This window comes from Neltuma alba, unplaced genomic scaffold (assembly GCF_004799145.2).
Source record: "Neltuma alba isolate B1F8T4 unplaced genomic scaffold, ASM479914v2 tig00011128_pilon, whole genome shotgun sequence".
Taxonomy (NCBI): domain Eukaryota; kingdom Viridiplantae; phylum Streptophyta; class Magnoliopsida; order Fabales; family Fabaceae; genus Neltuma; species Neltuma alba.
In genome coordinates, this window is record NW_021635864.1 from 195,294 (window position 1) to 220,936 (window position 25,643).

The 25,643-nt window shown below is 36.4% G+C and overlaps 2 protein-coding genes and 1 pseudogene across 5 annotated transcripts; 1 reads left to right on the forward strand and 2 right to left on the reverse strand.

Annotated features, from left to right (window-relative positions):
* Positions 1 to 1,424: 1,424 nt before the first annotated feature.
* On the reverse strand, positions 1,425 to 8,770 carry LOC114761634 (long chain base biosynthesis protein 1-like; annotated as a pseudogene).
* On the forward strand, positions 8,118 to 20,196 carry LOC114761662 (kinesin-like protein KIN-4A). 4 transcript variants are annotated; one of them, XM_028951077.1, is made up of 26 exons: positions 8,118 to 8,923; positions 9,881 to 10,027; positions 10,120 to 10,269; positions 10,401 to 10,654; positions 10,754 to 10,941; positions 11,016 to 11,140; positions 11,908 to 11,944; positions 12,492 to 12,583; positions 12,713 to 12,820; positions 13,117 to 13,230; positions 13,401 to 13,488; positions 13,647 to 13,759; positions 14,437 to 14,535; positions 14,619 to 14,732; positions 14,841 to 14,957; positions 15,037 to 15,117; positions 15,432 to 15,503; positions 16,569 to 16,662; positions 16,782 to 16,813; positions 16,899 to 16,996; positions 17,078 to 17,176; positions 17,302 to 17,523; positions 18,262 to 18,424; positions 18,850 to 19,005; positions 19,089 to 19,413; positions 19,697 to 20,196. In XM_028951077.1, the coding sequence occupies exons 1-25, from the start codon at positions 8,807 to 8,809 to the stop codon at positions 19,302 to 19,304; spliced, it is 3,096 nt and encodes a 1,031-aa protein (XP_028806910.1). In that variant the 5' UTR covers positions 8,118 to 8,806; the 3' UTR covers positions 19,305 to 19,413; positions 19,697 to 20,196. The 4 variants fall into 4 exon arrangements, with proteins under 4 accessions (XP_028806910.1, XP_028806909.1, XP_028806911.1 ...); XM_028951076.1 differs by having other exon boundaries at positions 8,119 to 8,923; positions 19,089 to 19,407; XM_028951078.1 differs by having other exon boundaries at positions 8,121 to 8,923; positions 13,650 to 13,759; positions 19,089 to 19,407.
* A 2,320-nt stretch (positions 20,197 to 22,516) lies between these two features.
* LOC114761640 (uncharacterized protein At4g06744-like) lies at positions 22,517 to 25,375 on the reverse strand. The gene is made up of 3 exons (XM_028951054.1): positions 25,364 to 25,375; positions 24,228 to 24,229; positions 22,517 to 23,987 (listed from the first exon to the last, which is right to left on the reverse strand). Exon 3 carries the CDS (start codon positions 23,905 to 23,907, stop codon positions 22,570 to 22,572), a length of 1,338 nt encoding a protein of 445 aa, XP_028806887.1. The 5' UTR covers positions 23,908 to 23,987; positions 24,228 to 24,229; positions 25,364 to 25,375; the 3' UTR covers positions 22,517 to 22,569.
* Positions 25,376 to 25,643: the final 268 nt, after the last annotated feature.

Genomic DNA, 25,643 nt, shown 5'->3' on the forward strand with positions numbered 1-25,643 from the left:
AAAAGTGATAGGAGAGTGGAATTAATAAATTTAATCACCTATTTGAAACAAAGGGAACCCTCAATTTCAAAAACCCTTAAACTATTAGAGAACTCATAACAGTATAAGGTTGGTTAATTAGGCTTATCAAAACCAATGGAAAATAACTCAATTAATTCTGGAAATTATGTTTGAAATTATCTAATTAAATAATTAGACAATTAACTCACTTAATTAAACAATTAAGAGACAGAAGAATCCAAATTTTGCAATTGAAACCACATTGATAATTAAACTCATAATGAAAACTCAATTATAAATTCAATTAACAATGCAAAGGTTCATAAACATAAATTCCAACAAGTGTCTCAACACGAATAAAATCCAAATATCAATTCAATCTAAGAATAAAAATGACAATCTAAAACTAAATTATCTCACAAAATTACAACTTAAAATTATTTAAAACTAAATAATCTTAAGTCCTTGAATTAAAAAAATAAATGGAACATTACTCTCTTATGGTCTTCAAGTGCTAGCCCGAGACTTTAGTCTCTTCTATGCTCCTCCCAAGTTGCCTCCCTAATAAGCTTAAGCTGCCATGGTATTATCTCCTCCCTCCACACTGTTAGGAATCACGGCCACCATAGTTAATGAAGAATGGAGAATGAAATGCTGAATTTATGTGGGACGTGGAATGGAGGAGTTGGTGATGATGATTGAATGGGGCTTTTGTGCGTAGGGAAAGGATATGAATGTTTGATTGAAATCGTAGTGTCCAGCGGCTGAATGGAGAAGGAGAAAGTGATTGAATGTGATGATGGAATATGGTGCAATCCGTGAATGGAGAAAAATTGATATTAGGCGTGACTTTTTTTATATGGAATGAGGAGAATATTTTAATGGGAGAAAAGAAAATTTTATAAATCCAAAGCTCAAGCCTATTAGTAATTAATTGGCCCACTTGATGTCAGCTATTGGATTGTACTTAGATTCTAGGAAACAATCTTGCACCATTGGATTTCTCATATGCTCTTTCTTGACCTACAAGAATTTAAGTGCATCCATTAATGTAGATTATATCCAAACATAATTAAAAATTAAATATCAGATCTGCACAAAAATTAGGCAAGAAATTGCAAAACTTTCTAAAAATAATCTTTCTAAAAATATGAGTCTTGTTTCCAAAGAAATAGAAAAATTAATTCCAAGTCAAAAATAGGAAATCACAAAATATTTATATTTTTAATCCAAAATCTCAATTTTTATGCAAAATCAAAAAATCAACCAATTAATCCAATAATACATAAAAAGTTCATTTAAGCTCAAAATTATTATTTAAATCCTAAATTATTGTGGGATAAAATTTATAAAAATCGGGTTTTATTGTCCAAAAAAAAAGGGTACATAGAAAAAGTGGACAGGAGAAGGAAGATCTGTAGTGTTCAAGCATGTCGACTCAGGACTAATGCTGCAACCCTCTTCAATGATTCAGCTGCCTTACGTAGATCTAACTCTGAGTGGTTTGCCGGGGAAAAGAAGTTTGATTCCTATTGGCAAACGACATTTGTCCAAAGTTGATCTTTTGGAAGCAACGACAAACGAAGCATCTTCCTCCAAAACCTACGGATGCATTGCCACTAGGTGCCTAGTTAATCATAAACTGTCACAATTATCAAATGAGATTCCAACACCCGCTCAGCTATATCTTCAAGCAGAAGTAGGCCATTTTTCATAGAACCTATTGACCTCTCCAATCTCAAACAAACAATCGGTGATTCTGAGTTGCTTGCTATCATCAAGCCTTGCATGTTTGATAATCTTGCATCACCTCATGCATCGTATAAAGAAAGAAGATCCTTGTTCTACTGGTAATAGTCAGGACTTCACATGCCTGGCAAAATCCAAAGCAAAAACGTGGCCATGCAATTATATAATTCATTGAGGAGCTGGTAGTGATATCAAAGCCCACCTTTCCATAGCAAAGCAATGTTAGCCTTCAGCTTTGTTATCAGATTGGGATTTTCCTTCAGGATGTCAATAGCTGAAATTGCCATGCTAGCCCGATAAGGGGGCAGAGAAGCAGAAAAGAAATAGCTAGAGCTACTCAATCAATCAGAGATTGAAAAGGAAATATCATTAGCAATAATAATAGGAAGATGGAAGAGGGAAAAAAATTGCTCGCATCATAAAATTGTGATATTTATACCAGATTCAAGAAATTATAGAAGGAAAATAAATGGAAGAAACAGCTTGGTAAAAAAATCATCAAATCTCCCATTATACTGCAAAGACCAAATTTGTTAACTTCTAGATGTATTCCATCTCTTCAACTGAAGAATACAATGAAGAGAGAGGAGCTAAGGAAATGAGAAAAAGGGTATGGAGGTAATTTGCCAAAATTTGCAAATCCTAATTTAATACCTATAGGTTTATTTGTCTTTTGTGAAATTAGAGTGACTTATTTAGGATTTTAAAATTCAATAGGTATTTATATGAGATTTTTCCTAAATTGATCTTCTAAATTGACTCCTTTTCTAATTTTTCTCTTGGTTGAGGGGGATGTTCATTTAACCCACAACATTTTATCTAAATTATGATAATTTGGAGGAATGATTAAAGCTCTTTTCAAAGTCACATCTTCCTTTTTTTAAAGAAAAAATATAGTATGTAGTTTAAATTTTTTGAAAAAATTGGTTTGAAAACTTAATTAACAAAAAAGAACCAAATTTAAATGAGTATAACTATGATTCTTGAATGCAACCCTTTTTTTATGGTGTGCATACAACAATCACCAATACAAAATTTTTTTGCACAGAGCAGAAAAAAAATTATATTCACAGATCATAATTGCATGTGTTCAAATTTAGGTCATTTCAGCAAATTAAATTTTCAAATACCAAAATTTCCAAATTTTTGAATGATTTAAATAATCTTGACTCAAAACAATTGAATCTATATATTTTCTTGATTCCGCATAATTTAATCTTTATAATTTATTAAGTGATGGAATTATACAAAATGAATTGTTTTAAGTAAGGGATTGAATTGATGGGGGAAAAAAACTAATGGGATTGAATCATTTCAAATCAAAATTTAGGTATTAATTGGATAATTTAAAAAAGGTTTAAATGGCAAGAGTGTGTTTTTTGGCAAAAATATCCCATGCAAATGGTAGATAGTTTTTCGAGGAAATGATTAAAAATAACACTTGAATTCTAAAATGACAAAAAGGTAATGCTATTGTTGACATATCAAAATCTTTAGAAGAATAGTTATTACCTTTACAAAAATAATCAATATCACCTTTTTTAGCATTTTGAAATTTCGGTGATATTTCAGGTCATTTTTGCAGGTTTTTTTTTGTTTTTGGGTAGGATACCAAAAGCAAGATGCAGCCCTCTCAAATATGACTGCCCCATCAGATTTACATCGTTTGGTTGTTTTAGCCCAAAAGCCATGCAAAGGAATTTTTATTTAACTGTGGGTTCACAAGATTCCTCACCAATGTCGACTTTATTTGACTCACAAAGGTCCAAATATATATTTGGGCTTTCCGCCCACCGCTCTTCAGGCCTCCAATCAAGAGCGAAGCAAAAAGGTCACTCCACTTGTTAAACTATCTTCATCAGACAACATATCGTATTAATATCAGTCCAAAAAAAATTATCATATGAGTAAACATTTTTTGCAGAGGGGAAAAATAACATGTGAGTGATATATGAACCATGGAAGTAATTTGGATCATCTTCTACGCAGTGTTCTGTTGTGTTAAAAAAAAAAAAAACGTAGGTGCAAGGAATTAGAAAAAACGTGCATGATATTTTTGTATCTGTGACCGTTACATAAATCGAATACGAGAATGTTGATGGACGGATGGGTCACAAATATGAAATATCCATTCATTAGCCATTAGTGACTGTCCTAAAAGTCACATATGGGTACTTTTCTGGCTAGGCTTCCGACAGCTCATGGACGCATGCTAATGATAAAGGCTCACCACGAGGCACATGTTGTGTCTCCAGTTGGAGTCCCCAGCTCAAAGAGGAAGGGGAAGTCGGGAAGATACTCAATTTGGAGCTACACATTGAAGGCTGTGTCCCAGCCAGTACATAATCAAATGCTAAAACACGATTAGATTGGATTGGGCCACATGTAATAATTATGTTGTGGGAATCAAAATCCTGGCTATGGAACCAAAGATTGTGGGTTTTTGACGTACTTAAAATGAGTGCAGAGGAGTGCTATTGGAGCTTAGTTCAGATAGGCCAAGTTATGTTGTAATTATATGGTTAATGATTCTGATAAATAAAGGGGGAAGGAGGAGTTTGGGTGGGAGAGAATGATAGGGAGAGAGGAGGCAGAAAGATGGGGGATTGGTCAGAAAAAGTAGGATTAGGAATGATGTTAGTGATGGGAGCATGTGAGTTAAAGCTCCACATGGGGGATGAAAGCAGAGAGAAAAATTGGTGGGGTAACACTAAAAACACAGAGGTTGGGCTTCACAATAAAGCAATCACTATGCACTGTTGTTGCAGAGTTATTAGCCTCACTGAAAGCATAAAGCAAAAAAGCTACTGCCTGCCTACTCACTGCCCCCTCTTCAAAAGAATATATGAATAATATAGTTTTTCCCTAATCATGTGATTCTTGTCGTTTCTCGATGGATAAGGACCTCTCTTACTCATCAAGCTCACATATAATCCAACACACACACACACGGCAGTGTGAGAGAGATGGAGCGACAGGGACAGGATGAATGACAGGGTCGTTTTGTTTGCAGTTTGGTAATTAACTCTGATCTCAAGATCATGTCATAGTGGTTAAAAAGGTCATCATCCGAGGGATTAGTGGCTGTGCCAGACCCATAAACCTAGAAGAAATACTGTTATTAGCTCTCCTTTGATGTTACTAATATCCTCTTAATCACTGATCAGTGTTGCCGCGAGAAGCCGGATAAACAGTTTAATGGAGGGGACCACTTTGTGGTTGCTTTGTTTGCGTCGGAGCTAACGTTCGGAGGATGAAATCCAATGAATGCGGAGTTAGGTTCAAAAAGAAGCTTGAGGTTGGGTTTTTATTTCATGTACCCAACCCACCCTCCTACAGTTCTCGTTTCTTCCTTCTGAACAAAGAAGCCTAGAATCGCAGGGAAGAAGAAAGGAAGGGGGAAGGGGAAAAAAACAATATTTTTTGCCGCGTTGCTTTGCTTGCAGTCCACCGCATGAAGTGAAATGCTACAAAACAGAGGAGGGGTCATTTTCTGCGTTGTGACTGAACAATAAAATAAGAAAGCTCATGCTGTCTGATTTGCATATAAAAATTTTTTGAACTTGGAAAAAAGATGAGCCATCGACATATTTAAGAAATAATAGTACTTGGTTGTTTGTGATCGGGGCAACATGTTTCGAGTATCTGAAAGCATGTTAATGCTCCAAGTTGGTGAATGGCTCCAGAGTATGTAACAGTGCGAAGCAGGAAATGACGTTCCAATTATGGCCCACTGCCACGCTCCTTGATCCTGACTTTTCCAAGAAGTTTCGGCTTCCTCGAATTTAAAAGAAAAGGAAAGAAAAATGAAGAAGCAAAAGGCTAGTCTAATCTAAATATATTGGTAATATTTATAGGTGAAGCTTCATAAATCTGCAAGCTCATAGTGCGTGGAAGTTTAGGACTGCGGGCAGCCTTCATAAGTCGTGAGCCATACCCGATAAAGCTTACTACGTAATGGGACTTAATTGTCAAACCTTCGCATTTAATACCGTCGACTCCCCGATTTACCACACCAAGTTATTCCCAACAAGCCTCTGACTCTCAATGTATAGTTACGTGTCAGTGTATTCCGCCAGTCGTTTCTTTGAAATTGGCTTGATTCCAAATGTGAGTTTGGGTTCGATGACATCTAAAATATTTAATATTCACTTTTTTATATAGCTAAATTTTATGTGCGATTAATTTATTATAATTAATGTAGTATTGGCTTTTGTTTATAGTATATTTGAAAAGCTTTATAATTGCCAAAAAGCAGGTATCGCGTCTAGCCATTCGATTGTTTAATATGAATAATTCAGGGAAAAAATAATAAACTTCAATAAAATATGGACTTAGATGTTTAAAATAATGAAATTTGATGAATAAAAAAAATAAAATTCATAGTGAGCGAGTCTCTTTAGCCAGTTGGTTTTATTAAAATATTTAAATAATAAGTAAATCCTAAAAATGTATAAGTATTATTATTTCCTATCCTAATTATAAAATCTCGTTTAGATACTATAAATAAAATTTTATAATTAGGACAAGAGGAAATATTTTTTCTCTATATAATAGAGTCGAGATATGCGGGTAATAAGGATGTAAATGTTTACCGGCAAAAGATGTAAATATTGAACAGTCAAAGTAATTATGGTTTTTATTTACATATGGTCTTTTTTCCCCTATCTCAACCCTTTTACATAGGGGAGGTGACCCATTCAGATACTCATTATATTCCTTATATTACATGGAGTTTTGATGCGGCAATCCCTTTCATTATAAAAAGGTTCTGGGATGCCACATGAGTTACAAAGCTTCGCAAAAAAAACTGCACCATTTTTTTGATCTGTGTGTTTTCCTGTAGAATATGAATTTTATTATATATTGCTCATATACGTTGATATGTTAACTTATTATAAATAGATATTATCAATATATTCAATAAATTTCGAATAATTGACACTGTTAAATTATTGTTTATGTTGAATACACGTGGCTTCGAGACACTTTGTATGGGCCAATTTACTATTTGCGTCTTTGGTGAATTTAATAGAACAACTAAATAGCGGGGATAAAAAATTTAGTAAAAATTTATTATAAATATATAGATATTCTTATCTATAAGGAGAGAGAAAATGCAACAAAGAGAATAACAAAACTGTTAGAATAAAAATGACCGTGGAGAGAAAATGAGTCAAGGAGGCAATGATGTTTGGGGGTGGCATGATAATAAATACAAATAAATATTAAAATGTGTTATTAAATAAGACAAAATGGAAAACTAATTAAAAAAATTTATGCATCATCTAAATTTTTTTAATTAAATACGAACAAGTTATAAGTGCTCCTTGTTTTAACTTTTAAAATACAAATCTATCCAAAATCTTTGCAGCGTCCGCCTATGCGAGCGAGTCGTACTAGGAAAATCCTGCTCCAAATTTCTGCTGGACGCATCATAGAGGCTGGCTTGTCTCTGGAAACAATCAGTCATGTTCGGTAACGGTCACTAGGGCCTGGACCATTCGCGCCAGAGATGGTTTCAGTACTAAGATCGATCCTCGCGATTGATTCCATGCTTGCATTATTGTTCCAGGCATGTCCTCCGTCAGTACTCGCAAAAGTTGACGCGAGATCCATATCCGATTTACTTTGACTGTGTTTCTGAGTTCGCGAATGGAAGGTGCCGAAGCAGATTTGGGATAAACCATCCGCAGAATATAGGACTTGGTTTAGCTTTTGTGGGATCTGTAATCCGATTCTCCTAATTGTCACTGTCATATAATAATTGTCCTTAATTTCAACGAAAAAAAAGGAAAAAGAAGTAAGGAGATTATAAAATGAAAAGAAAAGTGAGGGCGAGGAGTAGTATGAGACCGTTGGGATTGCGAGAGTAGAAAGGGAGGATGAGCTGGGGGCATAAATTAAAAAGCAAAGACCGGTAAGTATTCGCACTGGAGAAAAAGGAGTGAATACGATGCTTAAAGTAGCAAACTCCAGAGATGAATTAATTCACTTGGGATGCCCCACGGAAATGGAAATGCGTAGAGCACTCAGGGAGGGACCACCCGAAGAGGCTGACCAAGGAAGTCCGGGGGCTTGGGGCCCACCCAATTATAGAAGAGGAGCTTTGATCGCCATGTGAAGGTAGAGACCACACAGCTGGATGTGTCCTATAGGCGGTTCACTTTCTCCCTCGTTGCTTCCCGACGCCCTCTCTTTCCTGTTCCTACCTTTTCTTCCCCCTCCCTTTTATGCCTTTCGGTGCAATACCGGATCTGTAATCCCCAAAAATTAATTAACTCGTTAATTGTGATGCTTCATTCAATAAACCGGGTTAATTAATGCTGATTTTAAGAGAACCGAAATAGAGAGGAGGAAAGGGAGGCCAAAATTATGTGCATGGCATGATGCGTGTCACATAAACTAAAGGAGCAGGGCACCTGTGAACCAGAGTGACAATGATGGGGTACCGGCTGTAATGGTGTATCTGGTTCCGCATCACGTGGCTTTGTGCGCTGTGTTATTCCTTTTTTCTCTATCTTCTTCTCAAATCTACGCACCAACCCACAGCACAGTAGATTTCATTCTCCTCTACACCAAAGTTTGCGCCTAAGTCCTACCTTATTCATTTTTATTAAATGTATGAGAAATTGTGAGGGCAATTTGGGAAAGCTGCCCCTGAATGACTCGCAGCACGCAACCGTCAGGACTGGTGTGCAGTGAAGCTGAAGGAAAATGATAGTGGTTGTTGTCCTTACAGTTACCTTGAGCAGCCCTGGTGTTCTCCGCTCTCACTGCCCCTATTCCCACAACCACCCTTCGTTTTCTCTCTCCCCCCATCTCTAACTATATTATAACTTTCTCTCTCTTCCACTGTCCCGTGCTCTCCCTTCATTTTTCTTGCTCCTGTAGTTGCTGCGTCCCCTTTCATATCCTGAAAAATTCTCTCAGCTCTTCTGCCAACGTTGAGGACCGCTGTCCCAGCAATTGGATCTTTTCCTTTCACTGAGTCACTCACACTACTGGAGCTCGCTCTCATTCATTTTCCACCCCTCCTTTTCTGAGCTGCTTCCAAATGGAAGCAGGGGAAGATTGTTGTGTCAAGGTTGCTGTCCATGTCCGACCGCTCATCAGTGATGAAAAGCTTCAGGGATGTAAAGATTGTGTCACCGTCGTCCCTGGGAAGCCTCAGGTGCACTCTTTCTCAACAATGTGATGGTTCATTTCCGTCTATCTGCTGGGAAATGCGCATAATTGACTCATTTGGGAGGCGGGGATCGCTTTGGTGCTTGTTAATACCTCAGTTTTGCATGAAGCATAGAGCTTTGACTTGATTTATTTTGAGAGATCTGGATCCAAAATCGCTTGCGTAAGAAATATGCATATTTCAATATGAGAGAGGAACGGTATTTGGGGTGTCGTATAACCATCTGCCTTTTTTTTTTTTTTTATAATTTGAGTTGTTTTTATGATGATCCCATGAGCCGTTGGCTCCCTAATTGGGATATTTTACTTCATCCAATTCTTAGGCAGTGTCGTTTTGGGTTTGAACATAAGCAGGGAACAAAAATGTTATTTTCTTAAAACATTCTTTTGGGGATTGAGGTGATCGGCTATGAAGCCATTTCATGAGGTACATGTTTACTATGAGGAGGAGTGTCGTCACCAGTTTTTGCCATTTCGCTCTAATTTGTTAGGATCTTAGTTTGTAAGCGACTTTGAGTGGACGATGTGACAAGGGAGTTTGAGCAAACTAAATTGTCTCTTCAATCTAATGGTGGCATACGAACAACCCACCTGCTTGTCACATTAATTGTGCCTTTCATGTATTTAGGCCCCAAATTCAGTTCAAACTACTTTGTTTAATGTTAGTTGATTTGTTTTGTAATGAGGTCAATTTTCTTCTTAACAAAACTATCACAATTTCTGGACACGCTTTCTTCCTAATTGTCAGCTCTAAAGTATTAACGATTCTCTGAAGTTGTACAAAGTTGACGTTCAGAATTGTTTCTTTGTATATTGTTTGCACGTTGAATGCAGCCATTACTTCAGTCTTTATACCCTCTATCTAGGATAGCAGCTCACCATAGTATTCTTGACCAGGAAAATTTGGTCGGAATCACTTGCTAATTGTGTGATTAAAATACAGGTGCAAATTGGTGCTCATTCCTTTACATTTGATCATGTTTACGGGAGTACGGGTTCTCCTTCATCCGATATGTTTGAAGAATGTGTTGCTCCCCTTGTTGATGTTTTATTCCAAGGATATAATGCCACTGTTCTCGCGTATGGTCAGGTAAAGTTACTACTCAGGGTGAAAATAGCGAAATTCCTCTACACATTTCTATTTTCCCTGAGATGTCACAATTTTCACTTGGTTGATTGCAGACAGGTTCAGGGAAAACATACACCATGGGCACTGGTTTTAAAGATGGTTGCCAAACAGGCATAATACCCCAAGTCATGAATGTTTTGTTCAGCAAAATTGAGACTTTAAAGGATCAGATTGAATTTCAGCTACATGTTTCCTTCATTGAGGTCTGTCAATAAATTTTTTATTGCCTTATTTTGGAAGTTTCATAGTACTTTAATATCTGAAGCTGATAAAGTTCAAAAGCTAGTTGTTGTTTCAATCAAGTGATCAACCGTTTTTCTCTTTTGGCATAAAGATTCTTAAAGAAGAAGTACGAGACTTGTTGGATCCTTCTTCCATGAGCAAACAAGAAGCTGCTAATGGACATGGGGGAAAAGTGACAGTCCCTGGGAAACCTCCCATACAAATTCGTGAGACATCAAATGGTGTTATTACGCTGGCTGGATCTACTGAAGTAAGTGTTTCAACATTGAAAGAAATGGCTGCTTGCCTGGAACAAGGATCATTGAGCAGAGCCACTGGGAGCACAAATATGAACAACCAATCCAGGTTTGCTGCCTCTGATCTAGCATGAAAATGTTGCACTTCAAAATTTACTTTGCTGAGGATTTTTTTTGTTACTCATTCTTCTATTGTGTCTCCAACTAGTCGTTCGCATGCCATCTTCACCATCACATTAGAGCAAATGCGTAAACTCAATGGCGTCAATCCTCGCGAGAACAGTTTAAATGGGTCCATGAATGACGAGTATCTATGTGCTAAGTTGCACCTTGTGGATCTTGCTGGCTCAGAACGAGCTAAAAGAACAGGCTCTGATGGTTTGCGTTTTAAGGAAGGTAACCATCACCCACTTTAGCGGCTGAGCTTTTTGATTAGTGAGTAGTCTCTAATTATATCATATTTTAAACAGGAATTCATATTAACAAGGGCCTCCTGGCCCTTGGTAATGTTATTAGTGCACTTGGTGATGAAAAGAAGCGAAAGGAAGGTGTTCATGTTCCTTACAGGGATAGTAAACTTACTAGGCTTTTGCAGGTTTGACATCTTTATATGTGGATTTCTTGTGGCACACACTCTTCTTTACAATAATGATGTGTATGCATGAAGATGATCATATAACTCATTAATATTATTTGGCGCTCTTCATGAGATACTGTGGCTAAAAGATGGTTAATAAATGCATGATACAAAATTGATAAACCAATTAGACAACATAAGAAATGAAAATGTTGTTTCGTAACTTTTATTCATGTAAACAGTAATTTCTTGAGTCTATTATTAATTTTCTTTATAAATAATGCTTGTTCTCTCGTGTTTCTACTGGTCCAAACGATGCTAATTCTTTTGCCATCTCTGAGAAGGTTATCAGATGGAAGTCATGGAAATTCCATCCGTCAACCATTAAGCATAGTTGAAAAATTCCCCATATGACATTAAGCTGTGAAAAAGCACTTGACTATATGTCTTTGTTGTGGTGGTGCCTCAAAATTTTTCTTCATGTTAAGCTAGTTTGTTCAAAAAAATTCATGTCAGGAATCAAAATCTGTCTGACAGTCCTGCATTTAGTGATGTGGTTTGTGCCTAGATTCCTTAATTTATAATTAAATTTGCCTTAAAGTAAAGAAGAAATAATTGTTTTGGCCCAAAAATAAAACAAAAAGAAATAATTGTTGCGGCAAAGACAAAAATATAAAATAAAAAACATGTAAATGAAAGTTTCTGTATTCTCCCTTCTCCCTTTTCTAGAAATATTTATTTTCCTTATATTTTATGTATTTAGATGAAGTTATATGATTTTGCAGGATTCACTCGGTGGTAACAGCAGAACTGTTATGATAGGTTTGTTCTTGTTCTTGCTTGTATCCTAATCAACTTGAGATTCTTTGTTACTTTTTTCCTCTCGAAAGGATGATTTTATAGGTGAACAAATATAATCTTGGGAAATGGAACTCATCTGATATCTTAGTGATTCTGCCCTTTATAAAAGTTCATAAATACAACTGAGTCTTTCAAAAATAGTGGAAGAGGACATAATATTAAAAACGAGTGAAAGAAGTAATTTTTTTGCCAACGAGGAAAAGAAGTAAATAAATGCTTTGGCTTTGCATATATGCTCAGTGTTCTGGATTTTCATTCGCAGGCCTTCCTTTCCCCACTGTCTGGAAATGTTTTCTCAGCGGGATTAAGTAGTGACCAGATAGCTGGCCAAAAAAAAAAAAAAAGTAACCAGATTTATTTTAACTTCTCTTTAGGTATAAACAATTCAAGACAAGGGATTAAAACGCCTGTGGTTTTGATTCCCTTTCCAATCTTTCAAGCTGCATCTAAACCAAGTTGGGTTTGAATGGGTCTATTTTTCTTACACAAAAAGATGTTTCTTTTCTAGCTTGCATAAGTCCTGCTGATATTAATGCGGAGGAAACCCTCAACACTTTGAAGTATGCAAATCGTGCCCGTAATATTCAAAATAAACCTGTTGTAAGTATTTATTTTTTGTCATCCCTTTCTTTTTATTTTAAAACAAAAAAAAAAAAAAGGCAAAAGAAAGAAGCCTGTTGCCTTTTATGCTAAAGTCTGGCTCTCAATTTTTGTTATACTTATCTGTAGATCAACAGAGATCCCATGTCCAGTGAGATGCTGAAAATGAGACAACAACTAGAGTATTTGCAAGCTGAACTTTGTGCTCGTTCTGGGGGCTCTCCTGAGGAAGTTCAGGTATTTTGCTTTTGTTTACTGGAATCTTCAATGAATGGTTAGTTACTTGTGTATAATCCTATTATAAGTAAACTTTAACACTAAATGGACATGGTTGAGGCTTCATGATCGGAAGTCTTTTTAATCAACACGAGTTCATATTGGTTAGAAATTTTTTCTAGCCTAAAGTTGACTCATGTACCTTTTTTGTCTTCTGAAGACTTGTATAATCACTTCTTTTGAAAAAAAAAATTCTGGTTTGAATAATTGTACTTGTATAATTTAAATATATGATCTTTTTATAATTGGTTGCGCAGGTCCTCAAGGAAAGGATTGCTTGGCTTGAAGCTGCTAATGAGGATCTTTGCCGGGAACTTCACGAATACCGCAGTAGATGTTCTGTTGTAGAACAATGTGAAAAGGATGCTCATGTATGTGTTTTGATTCTTCTTTTGACATTGTTTTAACATGTGTTTGTGCTTTTACTAACTTTGGTGTGTCCATGTAATTGACTAATTCTATCTACTCTTATAGCTATAAGTGAGTTCAAGTTGTTTTTAATATATATATATATATATATGCATGTTTTGAAACTTCTCAGGATGGTAGCACATGCATTGTCAAGACTGAAGGGCTAAAGAGGAGCTTTCCTATAGTAGCATCTGATTATTCAATGAATGAAACAACAGGCAAGACTTTTCTATTGCCTGGTTTTTATCATCTGTTACTAATGCATGCGCTGAACATCCTCTTGCCTAACCCACTCCTTCTTCTATCTTTTGCATGCTGCTCATTTATCAGTGTGATGATAGCTGCTATAATTTAAGGTTATAATTGCCAAATTTAGCAGGTGATTCAAGAGAAATCGAAGAAGTGGCAAAAGAATGGGAGCACACACTGCTGCAAAATAGTATGGATAGAGAGTTACATGAGTTGAATAAACGCTTGGAGCAGAAAGAGGTTGTTATAATGCATATAAATCAGCATCTTTGAACTTTGAATTCATGCCATATCATACATATTATATCCCAATCATAACAAATTTTAATCAATACAACCATGAATTTCTGCTCAATCATGTTTCTTATGGATGCCTTTTCTGCTTTAATTTAATTTTCCTTCAGTCTGATTCCTATATCAGATTATGGGCCATTGCCTTGAGTCCCACAGCGGAACTATGTGATTTTGATGTGTGGTTTTTGGTGGAATTTGGCCTCTCCAATCTCATGAGCTAGTATTTTGGGGTTGATTCCGCTTAAAGTACATATCGATGCTATCAAAGGTTCCCTTTACCCTTTACTTTTTCTCTCCCTCCCTCCCTTTCTCATGCAGTGTGGGACAGACAAGCTACATGGTAAAATTTTGACCCATTGTAAGTCTTGTGCTCTCCAACCTCATAAGCTAGCTTTTGAGGGGTAGCTCTCTCAAAGGTTCATCTCATATTTTCCATCAAATGGGATTTCACCTTTGCAAGGCACTAAATTCATAATAGCAGCAACGAGTGGTTTTCTCCTGGTGTCTTTAAGAATAAGAAAACATGTCATGAATGTACTTAAAACTACCATCTCCATTTTGTTTGCTTTTCTTTTCTTCTTTTTTTTTCCCCTGTTAGTATACTTAATGATATTATTGTCCAGACTGAAATGAAGCTTTTTGGAGTGTCGGATGCCGAAACACTCAAGCAGCACTTTGGAAGGAAAATAATGGAGTTGGAGGATGAAAAGAGAACTGTCCAGGTTCAATAGAAGTTCTGTGAAGTTATTTTTCTTCGTCATTGAACTGGTATTCATATATCTCTATAATTTATTTATGAATGTAGCGAGAGAGGGATCATCTTTTAGCTGAGGTTGAAAATCTTTCTGCCAATTCTGATGGACAAACACAGAAATTAGAGGATGTCCATGCACAAAAATTGAAATCACTTGAAGCACAGGTAGATAATTTAATTTCAAGTTCTACTGGATTTAATTTCCCATTAGGAAGATTAAAAATGGAAGAGATTTGAACTTGCAAGAATCTTTTCAAAATTTGTGCGTGTCAGATTCTGGATTTGAAGAAGAAACAAGAGAGCCAAGTCCAACTTCTGAAGCAGAAGCAAAAAAGTGATGAAGCGGCGAAGAGACTGCAAGATGAAATACAATCTATAAAAGCACAGAAGGTTGAATATTGCATCTATTCATAACTACAGTAGAAATGACATGATGCTCTTTATCTTTATAACCCGATTGACATTGCAGGTTCAGTTGCAACAAAGGATTAAGCAAGAGGCAGAACAATTCAGGCAGTGGAAGGCTTCTAGAGAGAAAGAGCTCCTGCAAGTATGTCACGCTTCCTCTATTCTTCTATTTTTCCTTTCCGGCATAATTTTTCTGTGATACTTAGTCTGAACCCTGGTAGTTTGTGCTGCTCCAAAGCTTCTAAGTAAGCAAAATTCAAGAAATGGAATTGAAGTCCATGGTCAATTTGGACCTGGATTTACATTTGCTGTCAGTGCTACTGTTGAGCATGACTGTGCACGTTTTGATTATTATGTTTGATCTGCAATAAACTGAAACAAAACTTTACGTCCCTCCATTGAATTAATTATATCTGCAAAAAGCTTGTTACAATATTCTGTTTTTGGCAAAAACAGTTGCGAAAGGAAGGAAGGAAAAATGAGTATGAAAGACATAAGCTACAAGCTTTAAATCAGCGCCAAAAAATGGTGAGTATTTCAATGTTGTTTGTTTCTATTAATTGTTTCCCTTATTGTTCTTGTCTTACACACTGTCGCAAGTTAATATCACATATCTTACTTATTTGAACTTCGCTGATGTTACTGCCAATTCCTCCTCATCTTAAGTGTTTATTATTAACTATCCTTGTACCAGCTTCTCTGTCAGTATTTCAAACATGTCCCATTTCCAGCAATATGTGTACACTGTTTGTATTCTGAACTTTAAAAAAGTTACCAGGATGTCTCTGCTTATCTTAGGAACGAATATTATGACCGAGAAACAGTGGGAATTTCTTCTTTCTGCTTTTTGCTTGTCCAGCTTTTTCATGAAAAAACTGTAAACTTTCAATTTAAACTTGCAAGAACAAACAAAAATGAAAAATAATTTCACTTTTTCATTGGAATGTGCATAGAAACCATTACTTCATGCCTCCACTAAATGGTCTAATTCAATTTCAGACCAAACTCTGGGTAAAGATATTTGAGCTATTGTTTGAATGGTGTCAGTTCAGTCAATTTATAAGAAACATTTGACAGGTGTGAGTAAAATATTAATAAAGCTAGATTACGGGTCAACTCTATAGACAATTTCAGACAACTGCTTTGTTGGCAAATGAAATATTCATAAAGAAAAAAATATGTAGACGATTCATAAGTTTTTTCCTACTTAGTTGTAACTTAAAATCATCATATCCAGGCGCTCATTTATGATTAATTATTGATACATGCATCAAAATCCAGGCGCTCATTTATAATTAATTATTGATACATGCATCAAATGGCCTATCTCCCTCCAGAACATGTCAGATATTCACACACACACATATAGCATCGTGGTTTCTTGCCTGTTTGAAAAAGACATTTAACAATAAAAAAAACCAAATTCAACCAATGTGAAGAATAATTCTGTTTCTTTTTTTTTTTTAACCTTTTTGTGCATCTGGCATGATTGTGACCAGAAGAAAAGTTGTTAGAGAAAGGCCCACTGTCATCTTTGACTTTTGTGATTGTCATTACGGATATGAGACGTATAAATATGTATACTTGTTTCAGGTCCTTCAAAGAAAGACTGAAGAAGCTGCCATGGCCACCAAAAGGCTAAAGGAGTTGTTAGAAGCTCGTAAATCTTCCTGCCGGGATACTTCAGGTATGAACATAATGGATATAGACTGAGATTTAGAGACTATTCTCCTGAAATGCCTTGTGCGTGTGCACGTGCTCAATTCCCTTTTGTTTGATTTTCCCCCCTTTTATTTCATTTTCCAGCTATTATCAGTGGAAGTGCAACAAATGGACAGGTAATGATCGTTTCCTCATCCTCCTAGGTTTCTTTTACTGTCTATGAGATAAAAAGTAATTGAAGTTTCCATGTTGCATCATTAGAGCAATGAGAAGTCCTTACAACGGTGGCTTGATCATGAGCTAGAAGTCATGGTGAAAGAGCATGAAGTCCGTTTTGAGTATGAGAAGCAGAGCCAAGTGTATGTAACAGATATTTTTATTCGTGATTTTCATACTGGCTGATCTGGTGTGGTCTTTAATTATTATGGTACAATCTTCAGGAGAGCTGCTCTTGCTGAAGAGTTAGCCATACTGAAGCAAGTGAATGAATTTGCTGCAAAAGGCCTCACTCCTCCAAGAGGAAAAAATGGTTTTGCTAGGTATACTTCATATAATTTGATTTAATCTGTTTATGACTAGTTGCCTCACTCCTGACCTCTTCCAAAACTGTTGGATTCTTTGCATGTCTCTTTATGTTGAGTTTGATACTTGTCTCATTTCTCAGAGCATCCTCCATGTCACCAAATGCTAGAATGGCCAGAATAGCTTCGCTTGAGAGCATGCTGAGCATATCATCTAATTCACTAGTGGCAATGGCTTCTCAACTTTCAGAGGCAGAAGAAAGAGAAAGAGCCTTCACTAATCGTGGACGCTGGAACCAATTGCGCTCAATGGGAGAAGCCAAGAATTTGCTTCAATATATGTTTAATTCTGTTGGAGATGCTAGGTGCCTTTTTTTACCATTAATTAAATTCTTCGTCCCAATGTCCAAATGTTGCATGTTTGACATCAGCATATCTGGAACAGTGAATAGATTTTATTTTATTTGATCATGCCTAAATAGGAAGTTTCGCGTATCATTCACAGTATTAGAAGAAGGGACCCTTTCTTTCTTTTTTTCTTTTTAATATAATGAATTGAGATGTGTTGAGATAGAGAGGGAAATGACTCCAAGATGCAAACGTCTATGGGTTGTTTACGGTTTTCTGAGTCAGATATCTCCGTCTGGCTTCATCTTGCTTCTTCTTTGATATTGCTTCTGATAATCACAGGTTTTAGGGGGAAGACACCTGTTTGGTCTTGAAATTGTTTCTTACTAGATTGAAGATGGAAGAATTCACAGTAATAAGCGAAAAAGAGTTTAAATTCTTGATTGCTTTAAATGGCCTTCTGTTTTCCCTGAAGATCTGAATATTCATCCTTTGACATGGGTTTTGTTACCATGACCAATGCAAATGGGATGACCCAACAAGGACAAGTTTGCAGTGTATCTTCGGTCTTACAGATAGAATAAGCTTATTTAGTCATCTGCTTAATGGGTGGGAATAAAAAGGCCTGCTAACTGATAGATGCGGAATATATTATTCATGTCAAATTATGATATGCACTCATTTGTTATCTACTCTTGAGTGGTTTTTGATGTATATGGGTACATATTGAAATTCAAGTTTCTATTTTTCGGCAGATGCCAACTGTGGGAGAGAGACATGGAGATCAGGGAAATGAAAGATCAAATCAAAGAACTTGTAGGCCTATTACGGCAGAGTGAGATGAAGCGAAAGGAAGTTGAGAAAGAGCTGAAATTGAGAGATCAAGCTTTGGCGACCACATTGGCTACGCCAGCTTCAGTAAGATCACATTTTTCTTGGTCAAGTTTAATTTCTCAAGGCTTCATATTACAATATTCATCCTTCTCAACTTGGCATGAAGTTAGTGTGACATTATAAAAGCTTGAATAGAAATGAATTTGACATTGAAGGTGTTTCCAATCAAGCATACTATGTTTGTTTGAAGTATTCAGTAGTAATTTATTGCAATTAGGTCACCATTACTCGACATTATAAACATTACTTGATTCCTGAGAAAGTTCGAGTAGTTGGTGGAGATTGTTTGTCATGACTATCTCCTGTAGTGCCAGTGTAGCTGTTACAATATTTATGGTCATTGTAACATTGACTTTTTGGCATTCTCTTATCGTTGTATTTCATGGTTGTTTCATCAACGCATGTCTTGGATTTTTAGGGGTTATCTCACCATTATTTGATATCAACAGGGAAACTCGCCAAATTCATTGAAACACTACGTTGAAGATATGAATGGATCATTATCTCCAGCGTCTGTGCCAGTACCGAAACAGCTCAAGTATACCCCAGGAGTTGTTAATGGCATAGCAGGGGAATCTGCTGCATTTATAGATCAGAGTAGAAAGGTAAAATTTTTCTTCTGTGTACATTAAATTTGAACATGCCTTTTTAACCGGTACAAGGAATATGACGTTTGCTGTCAATGCAGTTGGTACCCATGAGGCAGCTATCAATGAAAAAACTAGCCATTGTAGGACAAGCTTCGGGGAAGTTATGGAGGTGGAAAAGAAGTCATCACCAATGGTTGGTGCAATTCAAATGGAAGTGGCAAAAGCCGTGGAGGCTTTCAGAATGGATTCGCCACAGTGACGAGACTATTATGAGAGCAAGGCCGCGGCCACAGGCTTTGCCACGTACACTATGAACCATGATCATTTATGATCACTGATCTACTGTCACCTAGTTTTCATTTTTGGACCATTGAGAGTGATCATAGACACAGGACTTTGGAAAGAGCACAACATTAGGTACAGGTAGCAATCTTTATGAATTTTTTTCATAGTACTTGAAGGCCTCACTATTAGACTATTAATGTTTCATTTTATCTTGAATAAAGCAATATAAGGTGAAAGAAGCGCATTTATAATTCTTACCCAATAACCTAGTATAGGACCCTGGAAAGACCCTTACATTTTTATTCAGTTTTCAGCCAGTGAATTATACTTTGCTCAATGATAAGTTGATAACCATCCGGGCACTTTTCTTGTCCTGGTAAGAAGCATTGATCTGACGGACACCCGCCTTTTCTTGCTGCAGCGTAACATACTAATATTAGTGGCCGCTCACCATGCACATGCCTATAGTCTTGGATAACGCTTTCCGAATATTGGAAGCTTGCACATAATTACTGCTTGTGGAGCATCTTGTGAGGTTTGTTGCGATGTTGCCAGCAGTAACCCTAATAATTGGCTGAGGAGGAGACAGGTGCTTGCTAGACCTTTTTTCTTTTGGGAGGAGAAAAATACTCTGTTCATAACAACACTAGTAGAGGAAAGGGAAAAAATTATTCATCAATTCTTGGAAATGTTTATTAAGGGTTTTTAATGCCTTATTGTAATTGTAATTTTCTGTTGTCTTAATTGTGTTTCAAGCTTATATTATTGATTTTGTTGATAGTGTGTATACTGTAGTGTTTCTCCGTTACATAACAGAAGGAAATTCTTCTAGCTGTTTTTTCAAATTGTAAGGGCTTCATGTGTGTAAAGAATAGTTGTTATATATATGAATGTATGTATTCTATTGAAAGAAGTTCCACCAATACTTTTTTTTCCCGTATTGACTTTTTTATTTTTTTTTTTGGCTCCATTCGTATTGACAATTTTATCTGCGCGCGTTTATCAAACACCGTCCTCTAGAGGGGAAAAGCCTTGTGTTCTTTGAAACTTGGGCTGGCAAGATAGCCTGGTTCATTTCTGTTGAATTAACTGGCCATCTTCGTTGAACTTTCATTCTGACCAAAAACAAAAAATTTTATCAAGTTAGATTTAGTAGAAGAGACTAGTTTTTTATAATGTAGCAAACCAAGGTTTGGATTCCTGCTGGGAGAGGCGCTTGCATTTAGTGTCTAATAGTTTCTCGAATAGGATTCCCTCAAATAAGAAGACATTATGTATAGCCAAAAAACAAAAACAAAAGGATCTTTAGAGGAAAAGCCATTTTCATTACATGTCTCCTGAGTTGCCCTACAATATGTTACTCTTCTGGTTCTAAGGATAAGATCTTTATACACACTAGTATAAGGGTCATATATTTAGGATTGGAGGAATAGTTTAATTTTAGGGTGGCCTTGTCATTTTAGTGTCAACTTTAGGGTATAAAGTCAACCTTATGCAACTTCGTTGATTGACTGGAGCGTGTTTATGTAACAAATCCTTGTACGCCTTAACAGAAAGACCTGTCTTTAGCTGTTTCTTTCTTTTTCTTTTTTTTTTTTTTTTGCTTTACCAACTGGATGGATGTTTCTTTTTCTTTCTTTTTTTTTTGAGGGGGGGTCTATGGATGGATTGCCTCGATCGTAAGTTTTAAGTTTGAAAAACTTACGAGCAAACCTGATACTTTCCTGAACTTCAAAAAGAGGTGTGAACATAGCACTATAATGCTATTCCTCCAGGCGTAGATATGGTTTTTAAGAGTTAGACGACTTGGGCTATATGTATGTTGGCAGCAACTATAAAAGCTAGCTATAACTTTGAAGTTGATCACCATATGTTAATTCATTCAAGGACAAAAGAGACAAAAATCACTGTAGAGCACGTCCCAAGTCATTAGCTTTTCTTCCCCCTTTGGATTTTTTTTCCCCCACACATCAGTCCAAAAGACTCCCCAAGATTTCTTTGTTCCTTTCTTTCTTTCTTTTTTGGTTTTTCACAATGTGTTTCAGTTTCCGTTTTTATTTCAAAGATCTCGTGGCCGCTCATTACCTACCACAGGTGCGACAAGATCGAAAGTAGGCCATGGACAAGATAACTGCAACGCCTCTGGTTTTTATTCCACTTTGATAAGCCCACTCTCTGTATATTCAAGGGTTTCTTTAGTTGAGAGAGAAATCTCGAACGCCTCTAATAATACGTCGCCCCCACATCTAATTCCTTTTAAAACGATTGCTTCCATTCTGCAAATGTAAATCAAGTTTATTGTCAACTCTAACAGTGGCACCATCCCCTATTCGAATTTTGTAACATTTTCAACTATAAAAATACTCCATAGACAGCCGAAAGGCTACCACAAGTTTCTTTGATATTTTAAACCAAACAGTGCCTGGTGACTTGGATTTTTCCTTCTTTAATGAACATGACATCCTTAATTATAAATAATAATTAATCATGCATCGCGGGGCTCTTTTTGAGCTGTAACCCATGCCCCTACCCCCCCCCCAACCCATAATCAGTGTCACTTGCAAAACAAGTGACAGGAGTATGGGATGGGACCAACTACGTACGTAGTTGTTTTATAAAAATAAAACATGTTGGTAAGCTCGAAAGAACTATCAAATAACGTAATGCGTCTTGCCCCACTTGATATGCATGAGATATTGCGATTGTAATCTTCATCTTTTCATGGCTAAATGTTACTTTTCACACATGCAGGGACCATTCCCCCAAAAAAGTCAAAGATGAGGAAAGTTTGCAATTTTACAGCATAATGGGACCATACGCTTCTCGTCGATTTGAGACTTCTTTTATCATTAATGTTGCCCAATCTCTTTTCACATAAATCCTATTCTTTAATAATAATATTTTTCAATATTAGAGAGTGGTTTGGAAATCGGCGGATCCAATAATAATAATAATACTAATGTTCTATTCAATGGAATCCGTCAGTACTATTGAGCTGCAGGAGCACCCATTTGAGCCCCACAAATCAATCATGATAATATTGTTTTCTGGTAAATTTTCATGGGAATATCTAGACTGTACCACACTCATTAAATGGAGGGGAAACTATGATAAAGTGGTCACGATTATGACAAAACCTCCAAGTATTTCATTTGAGGCTTGAAAAGTAGAAATAATTAAAAGGAAAATGGAAGACGGTACAATGTTTGGCATGATTACGCACTACACAAAAGAAAAAAGAGATGACAAAATGTTGCAGTCCATGTCTTAACGTTGAAGCAAGAGAAGAAAAAGTCAAGGAGAAGGAGCCATCTTAGGAATGGCAGAGACCGAGGACTTGTGGTGAAAAGAAAACTTACAAGGAATGAAACTATGAAACCACATGTGGGAACACATTCTGGGACGCGCAAAGAAATCTGCACACTCAAACACTGATCTCTGCAATGGAAGATCAGGAATGCAGTTGTTCCTAATATCAAGAACCCCTCGCTGAATTAAGGTTCTACACAAAGGTCCTACATGCATGAAATAATTATCTGAAAGTGATAAGTTGATCAAATTCTCTAGTCCACACACCACTTCTGGTACCATACCATAGAGGAGATTATTAGCCAAATTGAGGATTTCCAACTGCTCAAGGCAACCCAAGGACATGGGCAGTGGACCTGTTAACTGGTTGTTCCCAGCATCAAACACTCTAGCCTCTTCAAGAAGCCCAATCTCATATGGGATACAGCCTGTTAACTGGTTGTTCAAGAATAATACCTCGGTGAGAGTGGACAAAGCTTTGGGGAGGCTTCTAGGTATAGGACCCATGAATTTGTTGTTGGCTAAGGTGAGATAAAGAATATGAGTGCTGCCTAAGTTATCAGGCAATCTCTGAGTAAAGTCGTTGTTGTTGATGAAGAGGACATCGAGATTCTGGGTGAATATCTGGGGAGGGACTTGCCCAGAGAACAAGTTAAAACGAATGTCCAAGAATGTTAGGGTGTTCATGCCCAAGACAGCCATGGGAAATGGACCAGACAGCTGATTGTTGCTTACATCAAGCTCATAAAGATAAGGGAGCTTGGAGATTTTAGTAGAGATGGTGCCTCTAAAATTGTTGGAATTTGCATGGAAGAGTGCAACATCAGGAAGCTGATCAATGAAGCCATCAAGTGTAGGAGCTCCAAGTTGAAACCCATTGAAATCAATGGAGGCCACGGCAATGGCTGAGGCGTTGTCTGGGGGATTATCACAGTAGAAACCTTTGTAGCTGCAAACATCAGAGCCTACCCATGATTTGGTGACTCCTAGGGGATCAGAGGTGATGCTGGACTTGAATTTTTGGATCACTGGGTATACAACTTCAAGTCTCTGATCTGCAAAAACCAAACCGTCTGTTTGGAGAGGAAAAACTGGAGATGCTTTTGTGGTTTTTGATTTTTGACATGGGGAAGAGAGAGGTATTGATTGGAATTCATTGTTGCAGCTTTTGCCGAAAATCTCACCTTCACCACCTTGGCTGTTGTAGCCACTGTTGAAATTGAGTGTACCCGTGTCAGCAACATGCGGTAGAGTTTGGACGGGAAAGGACAATAAGAGGAGGTACAAAGTTGAAACTAGAATTTTGGGAGGAACCCTGTTCATCTTTATCTGCTTTTCAATTCAAAGTTTCCAAGGCAAGAGGTCGCAGAAACAAGTGTGCATAACTTCCAAAACCTCTCACCCTTCAGTGTTTATAAGGAAAGAAGATGGGTAGAGACAGAATAGAACAATCACAAAGCTGTATCTAGAATACTAAAATTGAACGGCAGAGAACTGATCGTGCCTTGGGTCGGTGAACAATTATTTCTCTCATCCCATTTTAAAAGGGGTATAGAGCATACCTACAAGCTACAACTAATCCAAGTGAATTATCTCATTTTCCACATCCAACAAAAATGTCACTTTCCCTGCGATAAATGTACCACTTAGCACTTGTGTTGATCTGTTTTCAAGTTACCTCGAATGTACAACATATTAAATTCCAAGCCGGAATAGATAAGGTCTCCATTTATCATCTATAATACTAAGATACCAACAATTAACGGATATTTTAAAAGAAATAAAACACACACGTACACACGATTTACAGTCTATATTTTTGAGTTCTGATCCTCCCATATTTCATTTCTTTTTCTCCAGGTAATAATGGTATTACTTCCTGTCCTTGATATAAAAAGTAATTGGAGATTTAATTTAATCCTAAATACAATACATAATCTACCTTGTCTCAAGTATTTATTTCTTTTGCCCACAAATAATCCCTACAATGATTGCAATTGTTAAGAGGTTTTTATGATAGGAAAATTTTAACATACATGATTGATAGAGGTATTTTAGAAAAAACATCATCCATATATTACAAATAACTAACTTAGTTAATTTTTTTAATATATATAAATTAGTTTTCTAACTCTTATATTAATGATAGAAAGTAGTATTATTTTTTTATCCCTAAGAGAAAATGGGATAAAAATATTTTGCCATAAACATTTTGTAGTCTCCACATTTATTAGTTATTGTTCTCATCATCACTTCATTTTAGTTGTATTGCATCATAGTTTATTATATACTAGACATTAATTTTAAATATAAGAACTAGTTTATAATGTAAATTGTATTATAAACTAATTTTTATATTTAGAATCAAAATTAGTATAGACAACCTGTCAATAAAAACACTATAAAATAATGAGGTAAAAATTGGTTGAAAAGGCATGAAAATCAATCACATAAAATAAGAGAGCGAATTTAGGACCTGTCCACATAGTTTAAAGCAATGACAAGATTTTACTCTTTGATACAAAAACATAACAATAAACAATGGCAAATCAATGAATTATGCCAGGGGACTAGGTAATTTCGATTATCTTTTAAAAAAACCTCTAAAGGCAAACATGTAAAGATGGTTTTGCGTGCTAAAAATATTCAATAAACCTCACATTCACATCAATCAAATATTTTTTCCCCTTCAAATGTTCGTTAAAAGGGAACATGATACTAGGTTAGGTTCATGGCCAGATTTGATGAGCTTTTTTTTTTCCCACTTGGCGTCATAAACTCTTCTTTCCTTTTTTTGGGTTCATTGCACTCTTCCTTTTTGTTTCTCCGGTTCTCTTCTGAATGAATCTCTCAGCCGCCGTAGGTTTCTGTATTTTCACAAGTTTAGATGGCTTTGGGATCTCCTGAATAATCCAAAAGAACATACTGGGCCTTATTAACTAGCTTCCATCAGCCCACTAAAGTGCAAAGTTTGGAGGAAGATTGGTTTGCTAACTGGTCCTTCAAAAGTTCGCAACACTGCCATGACGGTGAAGACACATTTTCACTCAAATGAATGG

Bases quoted from the DNA above. Each gene is read 5' to 3' on its own strand.
- LOC114761640 (XM_028951054.1), bottom strand. From the start codon at position 23,907: ATGAACAGGGTTCCTCCCAAAATTCTAGTTTCAACTTTGTACCTCCTC.
- LOC114761662 (XM_028951077.1), top strand. From the start codon at position 8,807: ATGGAAGCAGGGGAAGATTGTTGTGTCAAGGTTGCTGTCCATGTCCGA. The intron at 12,584-12,712 runs GTAAGTATTTAT...ACTTATCTGTAG, and splicing joins ATATTCAAAATAAACCTGTT to ATCAACAGAGATCCCATGTC. The intron at 15,504-16,568 runs GTGAGTATTTCA...TACTTGTTTCAG, and splicing joins TAAATCAGCGCCAAAAAATG to GTCCTTCAAAGAAAGACTGA.